This window comes from Lathamus discolor, chromosome 6 (assembly GCF_037157495.1).
Source record: "Lathamus discolor isolate bLatDis1 chromosome 6, bLatDis1.hap1, whole genome shotgun sequence".
Taxonomy (NCBI): Eukaryota; Metazoa; Chordata; class Aves; order Psittaciformes; family Psittacidae; genus Lathamus; species Lathamus discolor.
This window is the reverse complement of record NC_088889.1, coordinates 9633908-9648510: the sequence shown is the minus strand read 5'-3', so window position 1 is coordinate 9648510 and position 14603 is coordinate 9633908. Positions and strand designations below refer to the sequence as shown.

General features: G+C 42.9%; 1 protein-coding gene across 1 annotated transcript in view; it reads right to left on the bottom strand.

Annotated features, from left to right (window-relative positions):
• Positions 1-360: 360 nt before the first annotated feature.
• LOC136017408 (cytosolic phospholipase A2 beta-like) overlaps positions 361-14603 on the bottom strand; it is a 31908-nt gene continuing 17665 nt past the window's right edge. Inside the window, exons 15-21 of the mRNA XM_065685691.1 lie at positions 14182-14299; positions 13016-13153; positions 11790-11894; positions 11036-11221; positions 7865-8031; positions 7025-7211; positions 361-4470 (exon numbers count right to left, since the gene is read on the bottom strand). Coding sequence (XP_065541763.1) covers positions 4226-4470; positions 7025-7211; positions 7865-8031; positions 11036-11221; positions 11790-11894; positions 13016-13153; positions 14182-14299 — 1146 coding nt within the window. The 3' untranslated portion in view covers positions 361-4225. The remainder of the gene's footprint in view (positions 4471-7024; positions 7212-7864; positions 8032-11035; positions 11222-11789; positions 11895-13015; positions 13154-14181; positions 14300-14603) is intronic.

The following is a 14603-nucleotide window of genomic DNA, read 5'->3' as shown; positions in this document are numbered from 1 at the left end:
TTGGATCTAATCTCATCTGCTGCATCTCTGCTGGAGCCGTTGCCTGTCACAAAGAATACAGCCAAGTGATGGGAAACTGGTGCATTTTCCTTTATTGTTTCTAACTGCTTTTACACAAAAATAAAAACTTTCTGTTTTTCAAACTTAGCTATTTTAAACTCACCATTCAATTCATTACAGTGAAGTTCAGTGAAAGGCATGTATACATTTATGTATATATTTAATGTATACATTTAAATGAAATCACAAAGAGGAAAATAAAGCTGTGCCTTGGCTGTGGCTCAGTACAGCTGCTATCCTGCCCTCCTTTGTGCCATTCCATTGAAGAGGGTTTTACCGCAGGAGGTAGAATTTGTTCCACACTTATTTCCAAGCTCTCAATGCATTTGTAAACCAGAATATCTTCTCTTTGATTTTTCCACCCATTCTTGAAACCAGTCAATGCCCTACAAAGTGCTCAGCAGGCATCTAGCATAAATAGTGCTAATACAACCATCAAAGATGTAGTCTCATGTTCAAGTACATAAAGACTTTCATGGGTCTGGTGCTCCTTTGCAATATTTTATTTTTGATTATTATATTATTGAATAGTTCAAAGACACAAACAAGCTATTACTATAATGAGTAGCTAACAGTTACAAGAACAAACTTCTCTTTCCTTTGTGTTTGGCAACAGATAGCAAGCTCTGAATTTGTGGGGGGGATTCCAACAAAATGTTCATCTGAGAGCAATGATCTGGGGTGCATTTCGGATGAGGATTTCACACACATGCATTCATCTCTAGTGGATAAGAAACATAACACCAGAACAGCAAGGCCGAGTTTCTAAGCGTGCCATGTGCCTTTTCACATACACGTTTGTACAGTGAGAGGCAGAGAGACAGCTTTCTCCTTGCAGTGCCTGCTTTGGTTTTCATGCACTCCACTCAAACAGCCATTCAACAGCATATGGCACAAGGCCAGACAAGACAGGGACAAGGAACAAGCACGTTTCAGTGGTCCATTCCCTTAAACTCCATGCACACCTTAAAGGAAACAAGGACCTGACCGCAGGTCACTGATCAGCTGTACATCACTGCAGCTCTGCTCCATAGTTCTGTGGGTTCCATGCTGAGCAAATCAGCATGTTCTAACACAGAGCCCAAGTGTGCTTTGGGAGACAGCATGTGCCAGCCACATCTTACCGCCAACCTGCATGTGCCAGATGTGGGTCCCTCCACCCTGCAGAGGCCCCCAGCAGCCTTCGCCCTCACACCATCAAGCCAGCAACATGCTCCTTCAATGTCATGCTACAAAAACACCCAAAACAACCAAACAGCCAATCAAAAACCATTGTAAAGGGCAGTGATACTGCCCTCACATCATTTCAGGGTCTGAAACTCAAAAGTATATTTTTTAAAACTATTGTTGGCTAAGGCTACAGGGGTACCACATGGGGCTCCAAGGAGATCAAGGCGCACGTGCTTGTCTGTGCCTCCGGGCTGCAAGATTGAACAGCAGTCACTGGCCCTACTTTAAGTACTGACACAACCTTGGGTGGGAGTTTTCCTGGCAAGCGGAGATCACACCACCTTCCCACCTCCTTCCCTACCCACAGCTACCTCCTTCACTCTACAACAGGGTTTAACAGTCCTTTAGACAAAGTTATTCTCCACTGAGTGGGGATTACCTGAGAACCCTGTGGGGGTTTTGGCTCTTCCACATTTTCGTGGACATTTCTGTTTGCATTAGCAGCATTATGAATGCACCAGACATGCCCCAGTTATTAGGTAGATGAGGTAAAATGGTGTTCCTATCTACAATATGAATGGATGCATAAATTAAAGGCAATCAATCACATAACACCATCAGTGGTCTTGTTCCTAGCTAGATACTGGTTTAGTGTCAAAAGAAACAGCAGTCTATTGTGGAGAATGCCAATGTCCCTGACTGAACTGAGTTCTTTAACCACTGCAGCAGAAAAGCTGCTATTGCTGGGGCTCCGCACAAGCTGTTCAGCCCTTTGCACCTTCTGTGTAATACCATGATGCTGGAAGATGCAAGCAATAACTTGGTTCCCCAAGCACACCATCACAGTGAGGGCGTGGAGACAGGCAGCACAGCGGTATCACTCACTTCTTGTCCATCCTTTCTGTTCACCTCCTGGCCAAAGTGAGCAGGGGTCAAGCACCAACTGTCTGTGAGGCCAAGTGCTGAAGCCTGGGTGAATCAAGGTATACCAGGTCACAGGACATGGGAGCACCCAGCCTCTCCACAGTCAAGCTGGAATCAGGTTTTATTCTGTGCAAGCAAATTGTAGGAAGAGGTTTCTTTGTAGGACCAGCCAGGGGAGCATGAAAACAGTGCACACCCTGTGTATGTGTGCACACAGCCACATGTGCTTGTATGTGCATCTATCTGCATCACAGCATACTGTGTCAGAATGTACTGCTCTCCTACGGGAAAGTAACAGGTCCTCTTGGTAGGATTGTCTCTCCTGAGATAGCTGCCTGCTGCCATCTACATCTTTCAACTCAAAATGGCCACTTTTTTCTTGCAGACAGTATCCAATTAGTCCTTATGGCCTGAATTCATTTGTACAATTGCATTCCAGCTGTTAAGACTCCTCAGGTTTCACACAGTATTCTTTAGCTCAGTAAATAGGCATTGCACAAGGAATCTTGCTGGGGCATATTCATTGACATTGCCTGCAGCAGAAGCAGAATTTAGTAGGTGCAGAGTTCAGTCAATGAAGCCTTTCATAAATGCTCTCCCTTTGAGTTTGAATACTGCCTACATATACCAAAAAGGCAGGGCCTCATTTCTTTTTTTTGGTCTAATTTTGGATTTTAACTAAAACCAATTCTAGATATGAAGTAAATTTCCAACAGAGAAGAAATGTATAAGATTTTCCTTGGAGATCCCAATGAGTATGCTGTGTTTGGATTAAATAAGCCAGGAACCAGTCCAAATCCTTCAGTGCTAGGAAGTCTGGAAACTTCTCTGACTTCTGGGGAGCTCTGTTTCATGACACTCAGCATCCTTTCCTTTCAGATTCTGGAGGGCTATTAAGATGTTCCAGGCTCCTAGTTCAACGCAAAGTCTCTCATTGCACTCCAAAGCAAATGAAAACCAGGTGTCATTTTTCCAAACATTTTCCTCCAGAAAAAAGGTGTGATAAAGAATTTCCTTCTCCTTATTTGTGCTCTATTTTAGTGTAGCACCTATTAAAAATACCTTGCCTATGATGTTAGGGGTAGAAGACTGTAAAAGGAGAAAATCTTCTGGGTGTGAAAATACAATGGGTGTGCACTCTGTGAGTTATGTTATCCTACATTCAGTTGACATACATAAGGAGCACTAGCTTACATCTTATTAAATTAACTGTACTTGAGTCTATGGTAATTATTCCCCTTGAATTTCTGATATCAAAAGCTTGTTTCAGGCTTTTGACATTTTAATGCATAAAGGCACTACCCGTATAAATCAATATAATCACTCATGCCCTGTGTGGAATTTTGTCTCCAGCCAATGCTCGAAAGCACCGTACTCACTCTCTGTAGGTAATGGCCTCTCTCCTTGAAATGTAACTGCCCCCCTCATGGCAGTCTGGAGCAGTCTTTCTGTGCCAAGCTCTTGCAGAGGAATGGAAAAAAGGAATAATTTCTAAATCAGCAAAGGTAATCGGCCAGACAGAATGCAATTGCTCACGTTGCAGTTTGGCCGTTGTTCACAGATAAATATGACTCTTTGGCCTGACTTCAAAGCTGAGCCCACCAATTCAGTGCAAATTCTAGTTGCTCAGCCTGTCTGAAAATCTGGACATCACTGAATGCAAATGGCCAGGACTTGCTTTGTAACCAAGCATTGAAAAGACACCGACAATAGGCTCAGGATTGAGGTGACAGGCTCTTAAGAACTATCACTATCACCACCACCATATTCTATAACATCAGGGAGATCCTGGAAGATCTCTGCTAACCAGGACCCTAATTTTTTAACAAGGAAGACCATGGTGTGAAGCTCTTGTGGTCTGAAAACTTGGGGGAAGGAGTCTAAATAAACCCTTTTGAAAGCCAGGAACTTGAACAAGGCAAGATGAGAAATGTACAGGTTTCCTCAGTTTCTTGCAAATAATGAACACTGTGATGTGTTGTAATGTGACTATGACATGTTGTAATGTGACTGTGATGTGTTGTAGTGTGACTGTTGTCGCCTTCAGTGGGGAACAGTGCAAAAACCCAGCCTAGCGGTATCCAGCTCTAGAGTAGCTGGGGAGATTCCAAGTCCTGCTGCTTCTCCTCCTCTCTACAGCACTCCGGATTGTCTGGAGGAGCAGGTCTTTGTTATTGAGGATGTTGTATGTGCTCAGGTTCACAAGCTTGTCAAAGTTCTCAGAGGAGTAGATTAGCCTAATGAGGTAATAGGGTGAGCAGCTGTTATCCAGATTCACTTTGCCTTCCTCCATCTCTGAGAGAGAGCGCTTTACCCCTGCAGAGAAAGACAAAAGCCACCACAGTGAGATCAATCTGGAGCACAAAACACATGGTATTGGAGGGGATTGATCTACTTGGCAGAACCTGATGTTAAAAACAGCCTCCAGGAAAGACTGCACCCCTCCACAGCCTGGAAGAGCCATTCCTGGTCAGCTTTTCCAGCTGCTCCTCCTTGCCCCTCCTGCTAAAGCTCAGACCTGGAAATCCTCAGCAGGGCTGGCAGGAATCATTACATTCCCCCTTGTCCTGTCCCTGCAGACAGTCATTCCCAGACAGTCATTCCTGGGCAGCGTGCCCCTGGGTCCAGATCCTTTCCCAGACCCCATGACTCTCAGACAATCCACACACCTGGAATACACGTTTGATATTGCCAATATCCACCCCCTCTGTTAGGTCATTTTTTGACTTACAAAGACACCCTAATTACCTCCACCAGGGACTTCAGACTCTGATATATGCTTCGACAAAATGTTTAGAGTTATGTTTTTTCTTTGTCTCTTTGCAGTCTGAAACAAACACACCCAAATCACAAATGTATTGTGGATAACTGTCAGCAGGGCTGCAAACAGACTGCTGAGCTGTTCCTTATAATGCCTACCAGAACCGCACGAAGATGACACATGAATTTTGCTTGAAACGTAGCAGGTTTTAGTCTAACCTATTAGTTTCTAGACAGTGTGATCTGAGAGTGCTGGGCACAGGCTGTCGCTAAGAGTTGCTGTGTTAGAAATGTCCAAGGTTTGCTTCACTGAGCCTCCCAATATTCAAAGAGACATATTGTCTGTGTTATCCATACCCAGATACAGCTGCCTCAAGTACACAAAATCACAGTCTGTAACTGCAATGTGAATGGGCACTTCACAAGCTGAATCTGTTTTCTAGAGTTTAAGCAGTTAAAAGCAAGATAAATAAGTACCCACATTCCACAAGGTGTCTCTCAGCCATCTAGAAATGAAAAGCTACACTGTTAAACTTGAAATCCACACAAGCAGCTTGCCAAGGACCTCCCTCCCCAACCACCCACATCAGTTGCAGGGTGTCAGCTTGACTGATGAATCAGCGGCTGCTCAGAGACATGCAGCTGAGCATCACAGCTCATCAATTTGGTCCTGGAGCGCTGAGAAGCTGCAGCAGCTGCTTTGCTCTACATAATCTCATCCATCTTTCATTCAGAGACAATGTAAAACACCCTTTTTACCTGCTAGTCGCTGCTCAATGGACGTATCTCACTGTGTATTGCCATTTGGACCATCTCCAGCCTCTACTGAACAAGCCTAGCTCCTTTTACTGTGTACCTCCTCTGTTCATCCAGTTTCTAAATGTGATTTTATTGGTGTATCTCCTACTGCATGTACTCTCTAAATGCTGGTGAACTTCACCAGAAAATGAGCTTTACTTGACCTCCTTTCCTGTTGTTTATAACCTTCTCCAGATTTTCCCTCAGAAACATCCATTTTGCTGTGGTCTCACCCAGTACCATGGTATAATTTGGGGTAAAACTGGAAGGAAAGCTAATGCTCTGTCTGGTGTGCTGAGCGAGGGAAAGCAGAAGCTCAGAAGGTGGTGTGTGAGATACTTCAAGGTTTGTTGCTGTAAGAGCTCCAGCACGGAGGAAGGTCTCGGGTTAAGGAAGTCAGACAGCAAAAGCAATAAGATACTGCCTGTTTGATTTTTGCAGAGTATCCCATAACCTGTTGGAAAACCTAGTCTATGCTGACCCTCTCTTGTACTAATATGGCCTTTGTTGCCTCATGCCCGCATGCAAAGACAACACCAGGAGGCAAACCCTCCTGCCCAGGGCCTGCTGGATCTCCACACAGAACCAACCCAACTGCATGAGAGCATGGGAGAAGCAACTAGTGCCCATCCTGCTTGCTTACTGATAGGTCTTAAAATAATAGGGGGAGAGTGAGGGAAGAAGCAGTTGGCAGATGTTCGCAGTCTCTTCTAGACTGAGGAAGAATTCTGGCCTTTTTCCCCAACATCTTATCATTGCAAGTACTGCCTTCTCCAGTATGCCTTGTCGCCTGAGTTGTGGCTTAAAGCCTTGTTCCATCCTGCATCTTACTCTACATCACTGAGGCTGCTGTGGTTTGCTAACCTGCTTCTTGAGCAGTGGAGTCTTATCAGTGGAGACATGGACCTGACTCAGCTATCTTTGTTGCATCATAGTTTACCAGATGAGAGATACAGTTTCACTCTGTGAATGGGGAACATAATCCTGGTTGTGGTGAGAAGATTAACACAACTAGATTAATACGAAGAGTTGACACCTCCTCCTCTGCCATGGTGGAAACTTACGTACCTTGAGCTGAATGTAGTAACCTAAGCCTGTCCTGACAGATGAGTGGGCATACTCCTTCATGGTCCAATGGAACAGGCAAATAGATGTGTATGACCATGATGGGTAGGAGGCAGAACGGTCTCACTCACAAGAAGGCAGTGCCCTCACTTACTTAAAATTACTGCTACAAATGGCAACGGGGATCCATGCTCTGGAAAGACAAACAGCCTGAACTCAACTAGATAGTTTTGCTGACCAAACTTACCAGGCTCCTTGAATTCCTTAAAGGTATCATTCACCAGGGGGAAGTGGATTACTATGGGTGCCCTGGGGTCCTCTGCATCCGAAAACACATAACATTCTTTTGGGTTCATCTCTTCTTCTTTACTTATCTCCACTTTTGGAAACGGGATTTTTTGTATCTTACAATATTTGTATGTCATCTCTAATTGCTGTGGAAACAGAAAGTCATTGCCTTAAAGATAACACTAAGACAAGAATCAGGTTTACTGAGGTATCATAGAAATACTATGGCAACTTAGCTCAGTCCCTAAAATCACTCTCTAATGAATGTGTAGTACAAAGTAGCCATAGTATAACCTTGCATCCTGCCGTCACTCACCACAAGCTGGAAGATGCTTCTTATCCCCATTAAAGTTTTTTACAGCTCGAGTGAATGACCAGAAGTCATGCTTAGAACTTGTCTTGAGGACAGACTGACAGAGATCAAGGTCATATCTCCAGCAACCAATTGTTCCTGCATTCTCTTAGGATCCTAGAAAGTATATGCTGCAATCCACTATAGAGGAAAAAGCCCAACAGTTTCTATAATTCTAGTCTTGAAGGAAGTTTCTTTCCTCTTCCAAGATCTGGAGACTGTTTTGCTCTTGACTATATGATCAAGATTTAGAGAGCCACTTTCTTAAAGAATTAATAACACACAAACGGTTTTACCAGGATGGCAAGGAATCATAGAATGGAATCACAGAATAGTCAGGGTTGGAAAGGACCTTAAGATGATCCAGTTCCAACCCCCCTGCCATGGGCAGGGACACCTCACACTAAACCGTGTCACCCAAGGCACTAAGTACGTTACTCTTCTCACCTTGAACACATTCCCCAATCCATAATCAAGTGAGATAATGACATCTACATTCCTCTCTGGCTTGAAAAGCCCTGCACCACTGGTGTTGATGAAATAACCAACATCTATCAGGCAAAGATATTTCTGCAGCGGTGTCAGGCTGTTAGGGAAAGCGTCCAGCACAGAGTCTGAAAAACATTTTTCACACAGTTAGTGGCACATTGGTAGGAAAGGAGGATTCAGTAAATCTGTCTGTGCTAAGGGCAGCCCCTTGGTTGCCCTCAAGACCAGGCTCACCTCCCTCCATAAGGCGAGCCCACAAACGTGGCCCCAGGAGCACTCCCTCCAAACTGCACGTCTGAGCACATCTGGCCTGTTACCACACTCCCCCAGCACACTCACAGAGGCAGGCTGTGAGGCAGCCAGGCACGCAGGTGAGACACAGGCTCCGCTGGCCTCACCGCTGCTCTGGGAAGCGATTTCTCACAGAATACAGAATCTGGCCGATTTTATTTTTTTTCCCCTGAGAACTGGGAAAAACAATGCAAACAACACAAACAGTTTCACAGTGCAGCAACAGGTCTAACAAACGCAGTACATCACTACAGTCTGCATTGCTCTTCTTTTGCTTTTGGTTCTCTGAATTAGACTCCTATCGCAGCGTAAGAAATCTGACTTCAACCAGCTTTCGTATAAATGATCTGAGCCATGCTGCAAAAGCATACCACATCATGCTCACAGCATCCCCTACCAACAGCTTAAAATACTGCTTGAGTTAATTAAACCTCACGTTAACACCAAAAGGAGACAAAAGGGATTATACCAACTGGTAAGTTGATATCTATACTCACAAACTTCTCATAGCTGAACTTCTGTTCCTCTGCTTACACCCCCACCACCCTGCCCTGTAGACAGCAAGTCCATTGTTGTTCCCCTGTGCCATTTCTAGTCCCATGGGATATGAAACATTTTGCCATGGTTTTAAATATGAAAACAGTGGTTTAAGAGTGTTCCTCGGGTTCATGAAATGATGGAGCAAAGCACAGAGCAGAGCCCTTGAGCTTTAAATTGTTTGTGCTTAGGTATTTTAAGAAACCGTTGATCACAAAAATACTGCAGGTAAATTCCAGCATTTCAGTCCTTTTGATCTCTCTGCCTCCTTGGTCTCATTCATGTTGATTTAAACCACACAGAATAGCTCTAGCTTGTTGCAGGGCCTGGAATGTTTGACAGCAGCTTGAAGTAATAACTCATCTTTTTTCCATTCCCTCACTGTCAGGTCTTCACAAAATTATTTGCTTATTTTAGCATTCATGTTGCTGGGAATTAACAGATTCTGCTGTGATGAGGGACTTTTGCTTGCAGCCCCTCACAGAAACAGAGCGTACTTTTATTTGGCCTGGTGAATAGTTTTAGTTGAAATTCAGTTACCCCCATTTTCGTATCATGGAACTGTGCAGCATTTTCTCATGGCTGGATATACGAGTTAGAAGTAGACATTTCATTGGGAAAGCCTCTTCTTCCATCCCACACCCAAAAAGGGACCCTAAGTAAGTCCTGCCTCAGGAACTCCCTTGGAAGCATGAACCCTCCCGTAAATGCAGTAAACTAATTCCAGGCTGCAAGTTCTCAGATTTCTCACCATGAAAAATAGGTTTTTCACATGGCATTTAAAGTCTTGTTTTAATGTGTCAGATAACCTGAGCTGCACAGAAGCTTTAAAACACAGCTTTATTCTGGAGACTTCACCTAACATTAGACTATCATTTCTGTTCACTGAGCTGGCATCTCCTCCTGCTCCTAGAGATCCGTACTTGGCTTTAGATTGGCGTGATGCAGATAGCCAAAAGATGGTACAAAATCTGCTGCGTTTTCTTACTCAAGACATTTAGTTTCCCTTTTCCTACTCCAGACTTCATGCTTTTCACCTCTTTTACTTTATTTTGTAGAATATCTAACCTGAAGTAGGCTTCAGTTTCTCTATGTTCTCTTCCTCCAAATCCCGCTTGAAATCTGCTTCTACCCATTTGCCTTTACAAAATTGCTAGTCAAAAAAAATGTAAAGAAAGTGATTTTTTTTTATGCATTTACTGACTGTCAATTTTGTCCCCCATCCACCTTCTTAAGATACTCACTTGCTCCTTCTCTCACCCACCCTTCTTATGCTACTTGCTTTCTCCTTCTCCCACTTGTTTTCTTAGAGCAGACTCTTTAGAATATAGACTTTTTGCTCACTGAACATTTTGAAAGCACTTAGCACACTGCAGGCTCTGCCTTCACCTACAAAAAAGCTCCACCATCTCTTGCCATTGTCAGCAAACCATGTAGCAGCGGCAGCCAGGGGCAAAAAGTGTTGTAACTTGCATGAAACAGGGGAGAGAAAACACAAGTTACCAAAGAGAAGGACTCAGAGGAGGCAGAGAACACACCTTGATAATGTTAATCGAGGAGGGTCCTCCCACACTGCTACCTGCTCATGGGATACATGGGAATGCTGGGATTTCAGGAAGGTTTCTGATGCACAAAGCCTCGGCTCTGTCACCTTGCCATCATTTCACAGATTGCTCCGTAGATTTTGAGGTAAAATTGTCACGACTGTTTACTTTGCCTGCCTGCAGAGCACAGGCCATAGGACATTGCTGTTGGATTTATACATGAAATCTACACATTCTACCTGCAGTCTAAACCTACATGGCTTTAGCTCATTGTTGGATCGACCCTCATATTTCTGTTTCTGAAGAGTTACAGAGGTGTCTGGATGGATAAATCATCCAGCAGTAATAGCACACATATGGGCAGCCACATGTTTGCAACCTGTCCTTTCCTTCATCTGATCCACATAATAACCTGCTATTTTATGCTTCCGGTGTTACCTTTGTTTCTTGACCTCAAAGGACTCTACCCTTTCTGAGTCTTCTGACTACTGTACCTAAGCAGTGACAAACTTCCTGTAGAAGAGCATGCTTTGACACAAATTACAGATATCTTCAGGAGGTGAAAGAGTGACCAATGGTACAGTTCATTTTAACCTGTTGCCCTTAAGAAACAGACACCATGAACATATTTCCACCTCAGCAGATTTCCAGACCCTGAGAAAATATCTCTAAATGTGAGATTCCCAAAGTATAATAAAAGAAAAGAAATATCTGAGATGTTACCTGCACACTGCAGCTAACTCTTTGTTGCAGTTACCTTTCCATTCAATAAACTTTCTCTGATGGATATAATCCTTATGAAATTCTAAGCCTCTCAGGAAGTTATGAGACTTTCCCAGAAGTGGACGCTTGGTCATAATGTCCTGAAACATCTCATACAGCTTCCCTGACAAGCAAGAAGGAGGCTCGATGACAGTGATGTCTTCCTCAGGGGAATGCTTTTCTGAAACAGAGAAGAGACTGTGAGAAGAAAACATGAACAATGGGTTCTGCCAGGCACCTTTACTGGCTACTGCCCCTGTTGTCTTCCTGTGGGTCCCCCCACTCCCCGTTTCCTGCAGTTTGGTTGAAAACATATGCACATGACCAACCCCTTTTAAACAAAGAGCTATCTGGTTTGGTTAAAGCAAGCACAGGTTTTGTCTTTTTCCATATGACCCAATGGCTTTGTACTTTTGCCTACAAGTAAAAGCCACCCTTCTCATTTGCATTTCTCATTCAGTAGATCATGAGCAAATTCTAAATGAAAGACATTTGTAAATAGCATGAAGTGTGCATCTGAGTATAAAAAAACACTATAAAATAAAACAAAATAAATAAAAAAACCCATGACATAGTGATCACTCTGATACAGGTGAAAGATCCACAGTGAGGCAACACATCATGCAGCAATTTAGGGAGAACATGTGAGAGGTTATTCACAAACAATAGCAATTGTGTATCTTTCTTAATCCTCCCCTCAACAGGAAGCACTATGTGGTCAAAATACCGATTTTGAAACTCTTTCTTACCTATATCTACCATATCTTTGGCCCAACGTTCCCAGAATTCATTTGAATTTGAGGACCAGTACAAGCCATCCAGCAAATTCCTAGTAAAGATGTTTGTCCAAAGACCTGCAAGTCAAACCACATGGGAAAAATACTGCACCACCACATGTTAAATCCTATTACAAGTATCCATATTATTGGATACAAGCTGCATATTATTGGCTCACGTGAAGTGGCCCTGTTACGACACAGACAATCCACTGTACAGTACAGAGTAACAAAATAAGAGGTATCAGTCCCCCAAATGATGTTTTAGAGTTTCAACTGTGCACTTGTGGAAGAAAGCAGAAGTGTGAAGACATATAAGCGTAAAGCCCTCCTTAAACATATTTATTCTTTAAATTGATGTAAGACCCATTTTTCCCTTTCAGGCATGTTTTGTTTCTGTAGAGTTCAGCTGGTTCAGGATCAAAATAGAATTGGCTCTATATGCAAGTCTGCTTTTGGAAAAGAAAGAGCTGTCCTTTGTCGTTAAGCCCCGTGCCAGATACTCACATGAGGAACAAATACAATCTCCAGCAGTCTTCACAGTGTAAGAAATACAGTTTTTGTCTCCACTGAATCCTTGTTTTTGGTATCAAAAGCTAAAATTCTGGCAAGGATTTCAGATCTGCCTGGGCAGATGGATTCCTCTGACTTTTCTCCTTTTCTTCACCTTTACAGGCAGAACAGCTAGTCAAAGCAGTTGTGGGAGGTTTAAAGGACTTCCTTCATCCTTATGGGTAGGGAAGATTAGTGACACCATTCTCAACCCACAAAGCTCTCATGATTCTCACCTTTGTGGGTTGTTCTACATGTTCATGTTCTACATGAGTTATGTTTTATTTTCAGTTCCTTCCAATTCTACCTCAGCAATTCATTGTCTAGAAATGAAGTTGAACAGTTGGTGACTGCTCAGGGAAGAAAGGCTTATTATTTCCACAACTTGCCTTCTCCGCCTTCTTGTTGGGTTCAGAAAATGGGAAGGGGAACCGTGCTGCAACTTTCCCATATCTGCCTAGGTTAAAAGGGAGGACAGAAGGAAAGAAGCTCTACAACAAGCAGCAGTGTACAAAAGGGATAAAAAGACCCTTGAATCAAGACCTAGTGGAGACTTGCTGGCAAGGAGTGTTGTATACAGACCAGTGGCTAGCTAGTACCATGCTTTCTACCATGTTGTGATTAAATATACTGCACTACTAGGTCACCTTCCAGATAGCAGATCCGAGATTCTGGCAGCTTCTTTACTCGCCTTCCCATGAAGAACTCACTGTCAAAGTATTCCGAAGGAATTGAGGCTCCATATTTTGGTATGGCCACCTCGTAAGGAGAGAACTCTGCCCACTCTACAAAAGAATTGACACATAGCATGTTTAATGTAATAGAAAACAAAACCTTCCCCTGTGGATGAAGCTATCCATGGGCTCATTAGACCTTACTTGTCTCAGCAGCTCTGAACTGTCAGTAACTTGGTATTGCAAACCACACTGTCTAGTTTCATGCAAAACTGAGGGATAATTTGCATACAAAAAGAACTAACTTTTTCACCTCAGAATGAGTCTAACATTAGCTTCAAAACTTATATATATATATTCCTATATAAAGATTCTGGGATCCCACTTGCTCTCTAAATGAACATGCAAGCATGATCCAGCCTGCAAGGAATGACTGGCATTAAACCTCTACTAACCCAAACCTGTCAGCCTACATGATATAATAAAGCAGCCTGAAGACACATCAGCGCTGAACTAGAAAGTATCACAGTGTGGGCATGGCTGTGCCCTTTCCTGACTCATGCTGTCTTGTTCATGTATTGCAGTCAAACAGTAGCTGTAAACCAAACCAAATGTAAGCACTAACTGTTCTTTTTCTTTCCCGTATCTGCTCATCTTAATACCTTTTGTTGAACGTTGTCTGTGTCCATTTAATGGGTGTTATATCACACCCATTACAGCAATCATACTCCGTTTTTGTACTTCCATCAGTGTAATATTTAGGGCAGTAAAAATTATGTTTCACAGCACCTCTATAAATTAAGGAACCATCAAAACCATTTTATACGTGTGGATCTGAGGCAGAAAAAGATCAAATGATTTGCTCACACTCACTCACAATGTCTGTGGCAAAACTAGAACTACATCCCAGCTCTTCAGAAATGCCCTGTTTGTGCCTGAGGATGTCATGCCGCAGATCTGCTCTTTGTAATCAACAGCCAGCAGTTTGCAAAAAAGACATTTTATTAAAGGATGAATATCAAGTCAGGGCAAGCAACAGATGTATTCCACTTTTCTTCTACACACACGCACACAACCTCTTCCTCCAAATTATCTTTTGTCCTGAATCAGAGTCAGAAAAAAACTCTAGGGATACTTACCTCTAAATCTGAATGTACTGAACTTTTCCTCTTTCACATTGAGGACTGAATAGAAAGGCAATGGGTTTTGTCCATGCTCCAATGCTTTGCGCTGGTCTGTGAGTTTGTACTTTCTTGGCTAATCAAAGAGATAAAAAAACCACAGTAAATCTCTGGAAGACCATAAGGCAAAAGACACCAATACAATCTATCTGGGCACAGATAGATTGTAAATGTTTTACAACCCAGAAGAATCTGTGAGTCACATTTTTATAAGAGACTTCTTCCTTCATGTTGCTGCACTTTCCTTCCTGGTTGCTTTTTTGATTCCTAGTAACTTTTACATTAACATCAAAGTGCCTTGATTGCCTGCATCCCACAGATCTTTCCTAAGGCTGAGGCTAATATTCACATGAGGACAGATTACTCTAGCTCTTAAGTGT